The sequence below is a fragment of the Aotus nancymaae genome, unplaced genomic scaffold, assembly GCF_030222135.1.
Source record: "Aotus nancymaae isolate 86718 unplaced genomic scaffold, 86718_ANA_hifiasm-v0.15.2.pri h1tg000016l, whole genome shotgun sequence".
NCBI classification, from domain to species: domain Eukaryota; kingdom Metazoa; phylum Chordata; class Mammalia; order Primates; family Aotidae; genus Aotus; species Aotus nancymaae.
Window position 1 is genome coordinate 65,478,035 of NW_026988428.1, and position 14,089 is coordinate 65,492,123.

General features: G+C 49.1%; 2 protein-coding genes across 2 annotated transcripts in view; both read left to right on the plus strand.

Moving 5' to 3' along the window:
• Positions 1-14,089, plus strand: part of LPCAT3 (lysophosphatidylcholine acyltransferase 3) — a 254,920-nt gene that overhangs the window by 110,171 nt on the left and 130,660 nt on the right. The window lies entirely within an intron of this gene.
• Positions 1,894-12,168, plus strand: C1RL (complement C1r subcomponent like). The gene is made up of 6 exons (XM_012472848.3): positions 1,894-2,059; positions 3,534-3,762; positions 6,601-6,790; positions 9,246-9,371; positions 9,505-9,579; positions 11,017-12,168. Exons 1-6 carry the CDS (start codon positions 1,989-1,991, stop codon positions 11,787-11,789), a joined length of 1,464 nt encoding a protein of 487 aa, XP_012328271.2. The 5' UTR covers positions 1,894-1,988; the 3' UTR covers positions 11,790-12,168.

The window sequence follows — 14,089 nt, forward strand, 5'->3', positions numbered from 1 at the left end:
ATCTGAAAATAGCTTTATTTCATCTTCATTCTGTAAGAATACTTTTACTAGAAAAACAAGTCTGAGTTGACATTTTTTTCCTTCAGCATTTTAAAGATATTCGTCTCTGGTCTATATAGTTTTTGATGAGAAAACAGTGACATTGAAAATACTGTTCTTTAGGATGGGACTTATAGAAAAAGAAAATATTTTCTCTTTGTCTTCAGCTTTTAGTAGTTTGACTATGATGCACAAAGGTATGGCCTTTTTTTTATTGACCACTCTGCCAGCTAGAGATGAGGTCCCAGTTTAGGGGAGGTGGTGCTGAAACCACAGCAGGGCACAGCTTGGCCGTAGCCCATAGGGCCTGCAGTGACCAGCTGTGCACGGAGCCGGCAACTCCTTCTCCAGTCCTGCATCACAAACGATTCCTCCCCTTGCCCTTGACCCCAGCTCACACTGCAGCCAGACTGCCTAGGTGGGACCAAGGTGGGCCCTCATACTCAGAGTACTGGATTCCCCAAACAGGAACCACATCCAGGCCTGAACTGCCCAGTCACCTGGGGCTACATGTGTGTCACTGCCTCCCTGTCCTGTCTCCCACTCAGCCTCACTCCAGCACTTTCCCTTTATCCATTTGGGGTGACCACCAGTCCTGGCTTGCCCAGAACTTCTCTCATTTTAAAACTGAAAGCACAGGCCGGGCACAGTGGCTCATGCCTGTAATCCCAGCACTTTGAGAAGCTAAGGTGGGCGGATCACGATGTCAGGAGTTCAAGACCAGCCTGGCCAACATGGTGAAACCCTGTCTCCACTAAAAATACAAAAAAATTAGCTGGGCATGGTTGGCTCGTGCCTATAATCCCAGCTACTCCGGAGGCTGAGGCAGGAGAATTTCTTGAACCAGGACCTGAGAGGTGGAGGTTGCAGTGAGCCGAGACGGCGCCACTGCACTCCAGCCTGGGTTACAGAGCAAGACTCCATCTCAAAAAAAAAAGAATGCTCTGAAGGGAGATGAGGGGTGGACTACCCAGTCCTGATCTGAGTCTTGGCTGGTTTCTTCCTAACACATGGGTCCTGGGATGGTGCCATTGTTCACTCTCTGGCTGCATCTCTGGCTCCCAAGTTGCTCCAGGTGACCCTAAGAGTCCTAGGAGAGGGCAGGTTTCAGTGGTCTCAGGGGAGGAAAGAAGCCCTAGTCAGAGGGGCCCATGCTTCAAAAGATGGATATGGGAGATCATCCCCAGGTGTGGTTGGGGTTGGGCTGTGGCAGACAGGGTAGGCTTGATCTCAAGGTGGTACCTGAGGCATTGCATCTATCCTGGCCATCACTCTCTTATCATCTCCTCAGTAGCCATGGACTGTGGCTCTCCTGAATCTCTCTAGTCTAGAAAAACCAAAGATCCAGAATGTACCCTGTAACTTGCTGCAATTGTGAGGAGCCAGATTACTACATGTAAAATGGAGGAAGCAATACATTCTTCTCTGAAAGGGGTGTGTGTGTGTGTGTGTATGTGTGTGTGTGTGTGTGTGTGTGTACCACGTAAGGCCTTCCACACACCTGCCTCCTCTGAGGACAGGACCAGCCACCTCCACAAGGGCTTCCTGGCCTCCCACCCAGGTCGGAAACGGAGCAGGTCAAAACTCCCGTGCTGATCAGTAGTGGGATCGCCCCTGTGAACAGCCACTGCACTCCAGCCTGGGCAACATAGCGAAACCCTGTCTCTTAAAAATAAAATTTTAAAATAAAAAAAAAGAGTTGAGTCGGTGCCCTCCCACCCTGACCTCTGAGGGCTAGCGAGGTTTTTGGGCGTTTTCCCCCTAAGCTGCGGAGGGCCCGCTGTTCCTGAGTCCGACGGCAGGTGGCGCTGAGCCCGGAAAATTAGAGAAAGGGAACTGTGGAGTTGCTTAACGCATTTCCAGGAACTCCCTCCTCCCCCACGGGGCCTTCACCTTTTGTTCTGTAACCTGGGCCAGTTCTCTCGCAGGTCCCTGATGTCCAGTGCCAGATGCCTGGACCCAGAGTGTGGGGGAACTGTCGCTGGAGAAGCCCTCACTCCACAGGCTGTCCAGGCGCAATGTGAGTGTGGCCCCGGCAGAGGAGGAGGGAAGAGGAGGGGAGGGGAAGGGAAGGGAGGATGTGTGGGCGCAAACTCTCCTCCCCCCACCCTACCACACATACACACATACATACACCACACATACACACACATCCCACACATACACGCACCACACATACACACACACATATATATACACATACCACACATATCCCCCACACACCACATACACACCACACACACCACACATACACAAACACACATACACACCACACACTCCACACATACACACACATACACACCACAAATACACACACACATACACACACCACACATATCCCCCACACACCACACATACACAAACACACATACACACCACACACACTCCACACATACACCACACATACACACACACGCATACACACCACACACACTCCACACATACACACACCACACATAAACACCACACATACATACATGTACACATACCTCACATACCCCCCCACACACACATGCACCACATAAACGCACACACATACACGTCCACATACCACCCAACATACCCCCCACACACACACACCACACATAAACACACACGTGCACACACACGTACACATGCAACACATACACCACACATACGCACATGCACACGCTCACGCTCCCACACACACATATATATACACACCACACATATCCCCCACACACCACATAAACACACACACATACACACCACACACACCACCCACCACAAATACACCACACACATGCACACCACACACATACACACCACACACACTCCACACATACATGTACACATACCTCACATACCCCCCGCACACACATAGCACATACACACACCTCACACATACACATACACCACACATACACATACACCACACATACACACACGTATACATATCACCCAACATACCCCCACCCACACACATACACCACACATAAACACACGTGCACACACATACACATGCAACACATACACACACACACACCACACATACGCACGCGCTCACGCTCCTGCACACACACACACGCATACCACACATACACACACACCACCACCACCAGCAGCACAGCAGATATTCCATGGGGAAACTGGAATTTGCCTGTGGACTCTAGCACCTTCCCTGGGGTGGGGATGGTCGGGGCATATTTGCGAGGGACCCTCACTCGCCCCGCCATTGCTCCCTCGGATCGCGGCCCCTCCTTTGGATGAGACTCTCCTGGGAGATGGGCAAAGGAGATGTCTTCGGAGGACGGAAAACCCACAATCCTATAGCTCAGGCTACACGGGAGGCCGTAGGGACTGGGGTGAGAAAGGGGAACATGAGAGGAGACGGAGGTGCCCGGGCCTCCAGGCACCGCTTCTGGCCCTTTCTTCCCAGGCCCCTCGGTCCTGGCGCGGCTACCGGCTCCTCCCACTCCCACAGGCTTCCGGCCGTAGCTGCGCGGCCCCACCTTGCCCTCCCCCACTCCCAGGTGGTGGCTGCTCCTCTGGGGAGTCCTCCAGGCTTGCCCCATCCGGGGCTCCGACCTCTTGGCCCAGCAGCTACCCCAGCAGCTGACTTCTCCTGGGTACCCAGAGCCGTATCACAAAGGCCAAGAGAGCACCGCGGACATCCAGGCTCCCGAGGGCTTTGCTGTGAGGCTCATCTTCCAGGACTTCGACCTGGAGCCGTCCCAGGACTGTGCAGGGGACTCTGTCACAGTGAGCTGGGGATGAGGGGGGGGTCCCGCCAGGACTGTGGCCAGGGAGACTCCTGGGGTTGTGGGAAATGGCGATGCCCTGAATCATCCATCTGGAGGAGCGATGAATTTTCCATTTAGGGGCAGTGGGGCTCGGCTTACCCGGTGAGCAATGGTGGGCCCCAGGACACAGCCTCCCACCAGCGCCTCCAGGACCATCTGGGCCCCACAGAGCAAAGAGGGCAGCAGGCAGGCCCTGCATTTGGAAGACTCATGAAGAGACACACAAATCTTGCAAATCTATGGAGCCAGGGCAGGGACTCTCACATAGGTTGTTAAAAATGTGTCATCATGGTGGGGCGCGGTGGCTCACACCTGTAATCCCAGCACTTTGGGAGGTCAAGGCAGGTAGATTATGAGGTCAGGAGTTCGAGACCAGCCTGACTAACATGGAGAAACCCCGTCTCTACTAAAAATACAAAATTAGCCGAGTGTGGTGGTGCATGCCTGTAATCCCAGCTACTCCAGAGACTGAGGCAGGAGAATCACTTGAATGCAGGAGGCGGAGGTTGTGGAGAGCCAAGATCAGGCCACTGCACTCCAGCCTGGGCAAAAAGAATGAAACAACGTCTCAAAAAAAAAAAAAATCATGTATTTGTTGAGTGCCTGCTCTGTCATGTGAGGAAGCTGGGCACAAATAATAACAAAAGATGAAGTCACCATTCGCACTTACCTTAGAAGAGCTGTCACAAACCTTCTAAGGCCAAAGCCTTATTCAGAATAAGGACATTTTTAAAACAGTACTTGATGTAGTGCTGCAGGCCCGTAGCCCCAGCTACTCAGGAGACAGAGGGCTGGAGCCCAGGAGTTCAAGGCCACCCTAAGGAACATAGCAAGACCCCATCTCAAAAATAAGTAAATAAGTAATAAATAAAAATAAAAAGACCACATTATCTTTTGATTTAAATTTTATTTATAACAAAATGACATGCACATAATTTTTTGAACTTTATTTTTAAATTTTTAATTACTATGGGTGCATAATAGTTTAACACTTTTTTTTTTTAATTAAAGTTTTCTAAGGCTGGACACAGTAGATCATGTCTGTATTCCCAGCGCTTTGGGAGGCTGAGGAGGCGAAAGAATCATTTGAGAACAGCATGGGCAACATAGCAAGACCCCATCTCTACAAAAAAATTTAAAAATTAGCCGAGTGTGGTGGCACACACCTGTGGTCCCTGCTATAAGGGACACTGAAGTGAGAGGATCACTGGAGCCTGGGAGGTAGAGGCTGCAATGAGCTCTAATTATGACACTGTACTCTTCTAGCCTGGGTGACAGAGTGAGACCCTGACTCAAAAATTTTTTTAAAAGACTTATGAATAACAACAGTCTCCAAGCTGCTCCTCCACACCCCTGAGTGCTGCTCCTCAGGAGCAGTCTTTTTCCAATTCATGTAGCTGTTTCATCTGCTCTTTAACTTCATATGTGTAAGTAACATGCTTATTTATCTTTCATTTTTACATGTTTTCTATTAACATCCAACTACAGTATAGAAGATAAAGACTAGCTTTATCTGTCTTCAGTCTTCACCACCACATTTCCCTTCCCCATTCTGCCAGTTTACCTATATTATATCATTTTTAGCTAAATGGGGAAGGACCTCAGAGACTGAGCCTCTGGGGTTCCTGCCTTTTCCTGCTTTCCTTCTTTTGGGGTGCCCCTCCTCTTATCCCATGGACTTTGTAAACGAAGCCCTCAAATGTATGAAAACCTAAGGACACAGGTGTCCATAGTCCAGGTACACTAGATGATGTTGCTTAAGCTGGTAAGTTCTCAGGCAGGTTGTCTCTTTCAATGCCCTTTTGACTGTCTCACCTCTGCTCAAGTCCCTTCCTGTGGGTTCCTCAAGTCAAAGAAGGGGAGGCTTGGAGGGAGTTCCTGGGCCATGCTTTCTGCTTTATCTCTGTTCCAGGCCCATAGCTCACTGCTTGGCTCATTTTACTTCTGGCTTTCATACTAATCCACATATCCTGGGTTTTTGCTAGCTCTCCATTCCCTCATTCTCTACAAATTCCAAATTCATTCAAGACTTCATCCAGAACATGTCATTATGATCACAGAAACTGGGTAGAAGTTGCGATGAAGAAAATTTCTCAATCACCCCAAATGCCTTGCTCAGCAAACTAAAAAGCAAAACAAAAACAAACACCACCCCCCCAAAAAAAACTCCATGTAATTATTGACTTCTGGGAAACCCAAAAGTTGGAGAAGAAAGAAAATATAATTATCATATGCCATGTGCTCAGATGCGAACGTTTTACAGTTATAATAAAAGGCAGGAACCCCAGAGGCTCAGTCTCTGCAGAGGATCTTACTGCTTCATAGATGTTGGCCACGGAAAGTTATTTAAAGAAGCGGAAGGTGATGGGGCGGGGCTTGGGGATGGAGGAGAAGCTGGATGGGCGGGGCTTATGCCTGTGTTCACTGAGTCAAAGCTGTGGTGCTATAGGTAATACTCTGAGCACCAGGAACTCAGTGGTGAGAAAGACAGAGTAGTCATTGCCTTCTTACAATTTATAATCCAGTGACTCTTATGGGAACCCTGCAGTTCCCAAGGAACTTCTTAAAAGAAGGAAAATATAGTGGGTTTTTGAAGTAATTATGGTAGGCTAAAGAAACATTGTAGTATGTGATTATGTCTGGAAGAAACTCAGGAGTCAATAATGGAACCAGAAGCTAGTTGAGGAAGCCACTGTGAGGTGCCTTCTGAGCCCCAGAGGGGCATGTGCCCCTGTGACACCAGCAACGCAGATTCACACCACACCTGTCTGCAGCCTCGCCCCCCTCCCACTTTCAGATCTCAGCCAGCGGGTCGGATCCAAGCCAGTTCTGTGGTCAGCAGGGCTCACCTCTGGGCAGGCCCCCTGGTCAGAGGGAGTTTGTATCCTCAGGGAGGAGTTTGCGGCTGACCTTCCGCACACAGCCTTCCGCGGAGAACAAGACTGCCCACCTCCACAAGGGCTTCCTGGTCCTCTACCAAGCTGTAGGTGAGTGTCTCTCCTGGGGGTGCAGGGACGGAGCCTCTGTCCCCAGCCATGACCCTGGTATCTTCAAGCCTTAAGTGGAAGCTTGAGTGACAGCTGAGGCTAGGGACTCAGGGACACCTGGGCTGGACCCCAGCCCTGCCCCTGCTGGTGAGCAACCCTATTAAGAGACAGCCATGTCGGGCGCAGTGGCGCGTGCCTGTAGTCCCAGCTACTCGGGAGGCTGAGGTGGGAGGATCACTTGAGCCCAGGAGTTCTGGGCTGTAGTGCGCTATGCTGCTCGGGTGTCTGCACCAAGTTCGGCATCAATACGGTGACCTCCCAGGAGCGGGGGACGACCAGGTTGCCTAAGGAGGGGTGAACCGGCCCAGGTCGGAAACGGAGCAGGTCAAAACTCCCGTGCTGATCAGTAGGGAGAGCGTGCCTGTGAATAGCCACTGCACTCCAGCCTGAGCAACATAGCTAAACCCTGTCTCTAAGAAAAAAAGAGAGAGAGACAGCCATTGCTCAGCCCCAGCAGTTATTTCCACACAGATATACAGGCTCAGTGTTTGCAGATCATCTCATTTTTAAAGAGATGCCAAAAATCCATATTTTTAAGTGAAATTAAAAATTTTCAAATGATGACTCAGATTTGTTTTTGAAAGATGAATACTGACTGGATGCAGTGGTTCATGCCTGTAATCCCAGCACTTTGGGAGGCCAAGGCTAGAAGATCACTTGAGGCCAGTAGTTGGAGACAAGCATGGGCAACATAGTGAGACCCTGTTTCCACAAAACTTGCCAGGTGTGGTAGTGCACGCCTGTAGTCCCAGCTACTAGGGGGGCTGAGGGGAAGGATTGCTTGAGCCAGGGACTTTGAGGATACAGTCAGCCATAACCATGCCACTGCACTCCAGCCTGGGTGACAAAGTGAGACGAGAAGAAAGAAAGAGAGAGGAAGGGAGGGAGAGAGGGAGGGAAGGAAGGGAAGGGAAGGGAGGGAGGGAAGGAGGAAGGGAGGGAGAGAGGGAAGGAAGGGAGGGAGGGAGGGGAAAAAAGAGAAGGAAGGAAGGAAGGCAAGAAAGAAAGAAGAGAGAAAGGAAAAGAAAGAAGATAGGGAAGGTAAAAAGGAAGGAAGGGAAGGAGGGAAGGAAGGAAGGGAGGGAGGGAGGGGCACATGATAAAATATCATTTTTTAGTATGTTAAAAAGTAAATCATCCTCTGGTCTCTGGCTCTGAACTCCTGGCTGCCCTCCCCAGAAAAACTGTGTTTTCCATTTCCTAGGTATTCTTCCTAGAAAGTGTGTGTCTGTATTGCAAGTGTTCTAAACTTGGCATTTTTTCACTGAATAATATATCTTAAAGATCATCCCATTCCATATGGTCAGCATTAACTTATTATTATTATTATTATTATTATTTGAGACTGAGTCTCCCTCTGTCACCCAGGCTGGCATTCAGTGGCTCAGTCTCTGCTCACGGCAACCTCCGCCTCCTGGGTTCAAGCGATTCTCTTGCCTCAGCCTCCTGAGAAGCTGAGATTATAGGCATGCCACTACACCAAGCTAATTTTTGCATTTTTAGTAAAGACGTGGTTTTACCATGTTGGCCAGGCTGGTCTCAAACTCTTGATCTCAGGTGATCTGCCTGCCTCAGCCTCCCAAAGTGCTGGGATTACAGGTGTGAGCTACCGTGCCCGGCGAACTCATTATTTTTAATGATCACATAAAATCCCTTTGATTGATGTTTCATAATGTATTTGATCAGCCCTCCTGATAAATACTTTGCTGCCACACACGGTGCTACTGTGCATACCCTCGCATTTACATCTTTGAGCACATGTGTGAGAATGTCTTTAGGCTAAATTTTTAGAAATGGAGTAGTAAGTTAAAAAATATTTGCATTTTCGGCTGGGCACAGTGGCTCATGCTTGTAATCCCAGCACTTTGGAAGGCCGAGGTGGGTGGATCACTTGAGGTCAGGAGTTCAAAACCAGCCTGTCCAATATGGCGAAACCCCATCTCTACTAAAAATACAAAATTAGCTGGGCATGGTGGTGCATGCCTGTAATCCCAGCTACACGGGAGGCTGAGGCAGGTGAATCGCTTGAACATGGGAGGCGGAGGTTGTAGTGAGCCAAGATCGTGCCACTGCACTCCAGCCTGGGCAACAAGAACAAAATATCTCAAAAAAAAAAAATTGCATTTAAAATTTGATATTGCTAAAATTTTCTCCAAAAATGTTTTGCTAATTTACGCACCTACCAACCATGTTTGGAAGTGCCTGTTTCCCATACCCTGCTTGTCACAGTTGCCTTCAAACTCTTTGAGTGTTGACAATCTGATCAGTGAAAATTAACTCAAATGTTTTAAAAAAAAAAAAACACTGTGCAAGTCAAACCAAATATAGTCATGGGCCAGAATCAGCCCCTGGGTTGCCATTTTGCAAGTCTGTGCTGGGTGCTGTTTTCCTATAGCTGTGAACGGTAGTCAGCCCATCAGCCAGGCCAGCAGGAGTTCTGAAGCCATCAACACAGCTGGAGACAACTCCGCCAAGGTCCAGAACCACTGCCAGGAGCCCTATTATCAGGCCACGGCAGCAGGTGAGCCCCACCTGCTGAGGGGTAGCTTCCATCCCCCTCACTCCCACCCAAACGCCCTCTGAGCACCTACTTTGTTAACCAACAGCTTCAACTCTGAGCCTATTTCTTTGCCTCTCTTCATTTTGCATCTCAGAGGCACTCAGCTGCACCACCCCAGGGACCTGGAAGGACACACAGAATGGGGAGGAGGTTCTTCAGTGCATGCCTGGTGAGTAGCCACCTGCCGGCACCATTCCCCCAACATGCCTCAGCTGCAACGGGGACCTACAGGACACACGGGTTAAAGGAAAGCCTTAGAATAGAAAGGAAGATAAGAAGCAGAAGGTGAGGAAGAACAGGGTAATCAAGAGGGCCCAGAAAAGAAGAGGCAGGGAGCTTGTTCCTCATTCTTCAGGGGTCAAGATATATCTGAGGAAAGCATGAAGGAAGTTAATGAAGTGGACTAGGAAAGGAGAAAGAGACCAACAAGCTGAAGTATCATTTTTATGGCTAAATAATATTCCTTTCTATGGATATACCATTTTGTTTGTCCATTCATCAACTGATGGACATTTAGGCTGTTTCTACCTCTTGGCGATTACAAATGATGCTGCTATGAGCATTTGTGCACAAGTTTTTGTATCAACATACGTTTCCAAATCTCTTGGGTATATACCTAGGAGTAGACTTGCTGGATTGTGTAATAATTCTGTTTAACTTTTTGAGGAACCACCAAACTGTCTTCAACAGTGGCAGCACCATTTTACCATTTTACAGCTCACCAGCAATACATGAGGCTTCGATTCCACCATTTTTGAGATCCACACTTTTGAATGAAACCATTGCCTTCCTAACCCAACCTGATCCATGGAAAACTCTAGGGTTCGCCTGAAGGCTCGTAGTGCTTTGGGGATGGGTTGGAGGGCAGATGGTAGTGGGAGATGTTACAAATGAGGAAGTGACACAAAACTAGGCAGGAAGCACTGAAACAGACTCTGCCTGTAGTAAGGGGCCCCAGGATGGTGCGAAGGAACCGCTTTAATGCCTCTGAGGAGGCAGGAAGGAGAGCCCTGCAGAACCAGCACCAAACGTGCTCATCTGTGCTCTCTACCCTCAGTCCACTGTCCTGAGTCCCATGCAGGATGGGTGCCCCATACAGTTGGCATTGATTCCTTGCCCTTGTCTGCCCACATGGTCTACACTGTGAGTCGGCCTCAGTATAAGAGTCCAGATCCCATCCAGGTGCAGTGGCTCACACCTGTAATCCCAGCACCTTGGGAGGCCGAAGTGGGTGGATCACCTGAGGTCAGGAGTTCGAGACCAGTCTGGCCAACATAGTGAAACCCCGTCTCTACTAAAAATACAAAAAAAATTAGCCAAGCATGGTGGCAGGTGCCTGTAATCCCAGCTACTCAGGAGGCTGAGGCAGGAGCATCACTTAAGCCCGGGAGGCAGAGGTTGCAGTGAGCTGAGATCACGCCACTGCACTTTAGGCTGGGCAAAAAGAGCGAGATTCAGTCTCAAAAAAAAAGAGTCCTGATCCCATGCAGAGCCAGACCTGGAGCCTCTTCACGCATCCCCTACCACAGCTTCAGAGAAGTAGGTCTTTAATCAGTGTGCCTAGATGCAGCTGCTGACTGTCACCCCTGCCCCTCCTCTCTCCCAGTCTGTGGACGGCCAGTCACCCCTATTGACCAGAATCAGACAACCCTCGGTTCTTCCAGAGCTAAGCTGGGCAACTTCCCCTGGCAAGCGTTCACCAGTATTCATGGCCGTGGGGGCGGGGCCCTGCTGGGCGACAGATGGATCCTCACTGCTGCCCACACCATCTACCCCAAGGACAGTGTTTCTCCCAGGAAGAACCAGAGTGTGAATGTGTTCCTGGGCCACACATCCATAGATGAGATGCTGAAACTGGGGAACCACCCTGTCCACCGGGTCATTGTGCACCCCGACTACCGTCACAATGAGTCCCACAACTTCAACGGGGACATCGCCCTCCTGGAGCTGCAGCACAGCATCCCACTGGGCCCCAACGTCCTCCCGGTCTGTCTGCCTGACAATGAGACCCTCTACCACAGCGGCTTGTTGGGCTACGTCAGTGGGTTTGGCATGGAGATGGGCTGGCTAACTACTGACTTGAAATACTCAAGGCTGCCTGTAGCTCCCAGGGAGGCCTGCAAGGTCTGGCTCCAAAAGAGACAGAGGCCCGAGGTGTTTTCTGACAGTATGTTCTGTGTTGGGGACGAGATGCAGAGGCACAGTGTCTGTCAGGGGGACAGTGGCAGCGTCTATGTGGTATGGGACGATCGTGCCCATCACTGGGTGGCCACGGGCATTGTGTCCTGGGGCATAGGATGTGACAAGGGGTACGACTTCTACACCAAAGTGCTCAGCTACGTGGACTGGATCAAGGGGGTGATGAATGGCAAGAACTGACCGTGGGGCACTTGAGCAGGGACTGGCCAGCACAGTGGAGGTGCCAGTCAAGAGAGGGCCAGGAGTGAGGACTGAACCCTGGGGCAGGAGCAGGAGGTGGCGGGAGGCAGGGAAATCCTATTCATATCACTGACGCAGCAAGCCACCATGCAAGAGAAACCCCCACCCTGCAAGCCTGCACCATCCGGACAGGAAGCACAGTCCCACAGACTGCTGCTCCTCAGCCTCTACCTCCCTGTACGCTTGCACTATGCCCAGGGAAGCCCTGTGCATCTCAGCAACTTTCACCTTGAATGTCCTTGGAATCCCCGTCCCCTGCTTCATCTGTTGACACAACTTTTATACTTACCTCTGAAAGAGTCACCATCTCACCCGCTGAGTATGGAGAAAGGGGTTTTCATTGCATTTTATTTCTGAAACATTCCTAAGACCCTTTAGTTGACCTTCAAATATTCAAGCTGTTGGCTTCACCACCTTCCACAGCTCCAAGATGCAATTACAGAAATAGCTCCTTTTTAAATTTTACGTCCTCTATACGACAGATACTTCACCTGTTATTTCACTTAATCCTCACCATATTGGCAAAGGATGTGTTATTAGCCGTGCTTGACAAATGAGGAAACTGAGGCTCTGGGGATAAAGGGACTTGCCCAGGTCCCACAGCTGGTGTGTGACTGCAGAGGCTGCTCTTCCCAGTATGCCGCCATACTTAGCTGCCCTCAGACCTGCTGTGCCACCCACTTTCCCTCCCAGTCCCCACATCCTTACCATTGTCCCTCCCTGGGAATTCCTGCTTCTGTGAAAATGGCATCCTCTGGCTCACACTTTCCTGCTAGCCCCATCTCCTGCAGAAGCCAGGCGAGCCCAGCACTGGACTGAAGTTCCTGCGGACACCCCACCTGTGCCCCCATCATCAAGAGAACTGTTCCACCTGAGAGGACCAACTCTTTAATTTTTAGTACAGATTGGAGGTGATGGGCCAGGCGCGGTGGCTCACGCCTGTAATCCCAGCACTTTGGGAGGCCAAAGCAGGCAGATCACAAGGTCATGAGATCAAGACCATCCTGGCCAACGTAGTGAAACCCTGTATCTATTAAAAATACAAAAATTAGCTGGGCGTGGTAGTACACACCTGTAGTTTCAGCTACTCGGGAGGCTGAGGCAGAAGAATTGCTTGAACGCAGGAAGCGGAGGTTGCAGTGAGCTAAGATCGTGCCACTGCACTCCAGCCTGGTGACAGAGCAAGACTCCATCTAAAAAAAAAAAAAAGATTGGAGGTGATTTACAGTGAAAGACACAAATAAAATACAACTGTTCAATGGAAATAGACAATAAATACCATAAAAGAGAGAAGAGAGATAATTTGTTAGCATCAAGGGTCAAGTTGCTGTATGGTCACAGGTTAAATTTATCTCTAAAAAAAAATAGCAGGATTTAAAGTTGTACCTACATGTGGTTACTTCTGTGTTTTACACCTACACACAGTACAAAAGATTATTAAAAGTATTCCCAAAAGGCGGGTACAGTGATGCACACCTATAGTCCCAACCACTCAGGAGGCTGACGCAGGAAGATCATTTGAGCCCAGGAGTTCAAGGCCAGCCTAAGCAACATAGTGAAACTCTATCTCCAAAAATATATTAATAATACTCTCAAAATACTCAACAGAGGTAGTTTTAGTTGATAAGATTTTGGCTGTTTGGTTTTCCACTATTCTCTATTTGCTAAATTTTGTTTAATGAGCATGAAACATTCTTACTCTATTTTACTTATTTTTATGATTGAAAAAATGATGAGTTTCTCCCTGCCAAGGCAAAATATATATATCTGTATATATATTTATTTATTTATTTATACACGTGTGCCTAGATGTGTATCTCTACATCTTCGCCACCGTCTCTAGGGCTAGAGATAGAGATATAGACTAGGAGCTGGAGGTAGAGGCAGGTTAGAGATAGAGCTGATAGAGACAGATGAGCTGGAGATCGAGACATATCCACAGAGGAAAACCTACTGCTACTTTAAGAGAGAAACTTTTTTTTCCCAAGAATCAAATCCTAAAAGGAACAAACACTGTAACAGACAATGTCCTCAATACTTGTTTTAAAACAAATGCAGCAACATCCATGTGGCGTTTTTTTCCTTCTTTGTATAAGTCAAGGACATAACAAAAATGCCTGAGTAAAGGTTATTTTCAATGGTTAGGCAGAGTGGAGACAGGGCTGGGACTGAGCTAATGATGTCCAGGTTTGCCGTGCTCCAAGCATTGTTGCACAATGCCAAGTCAGAACTGAGAATCC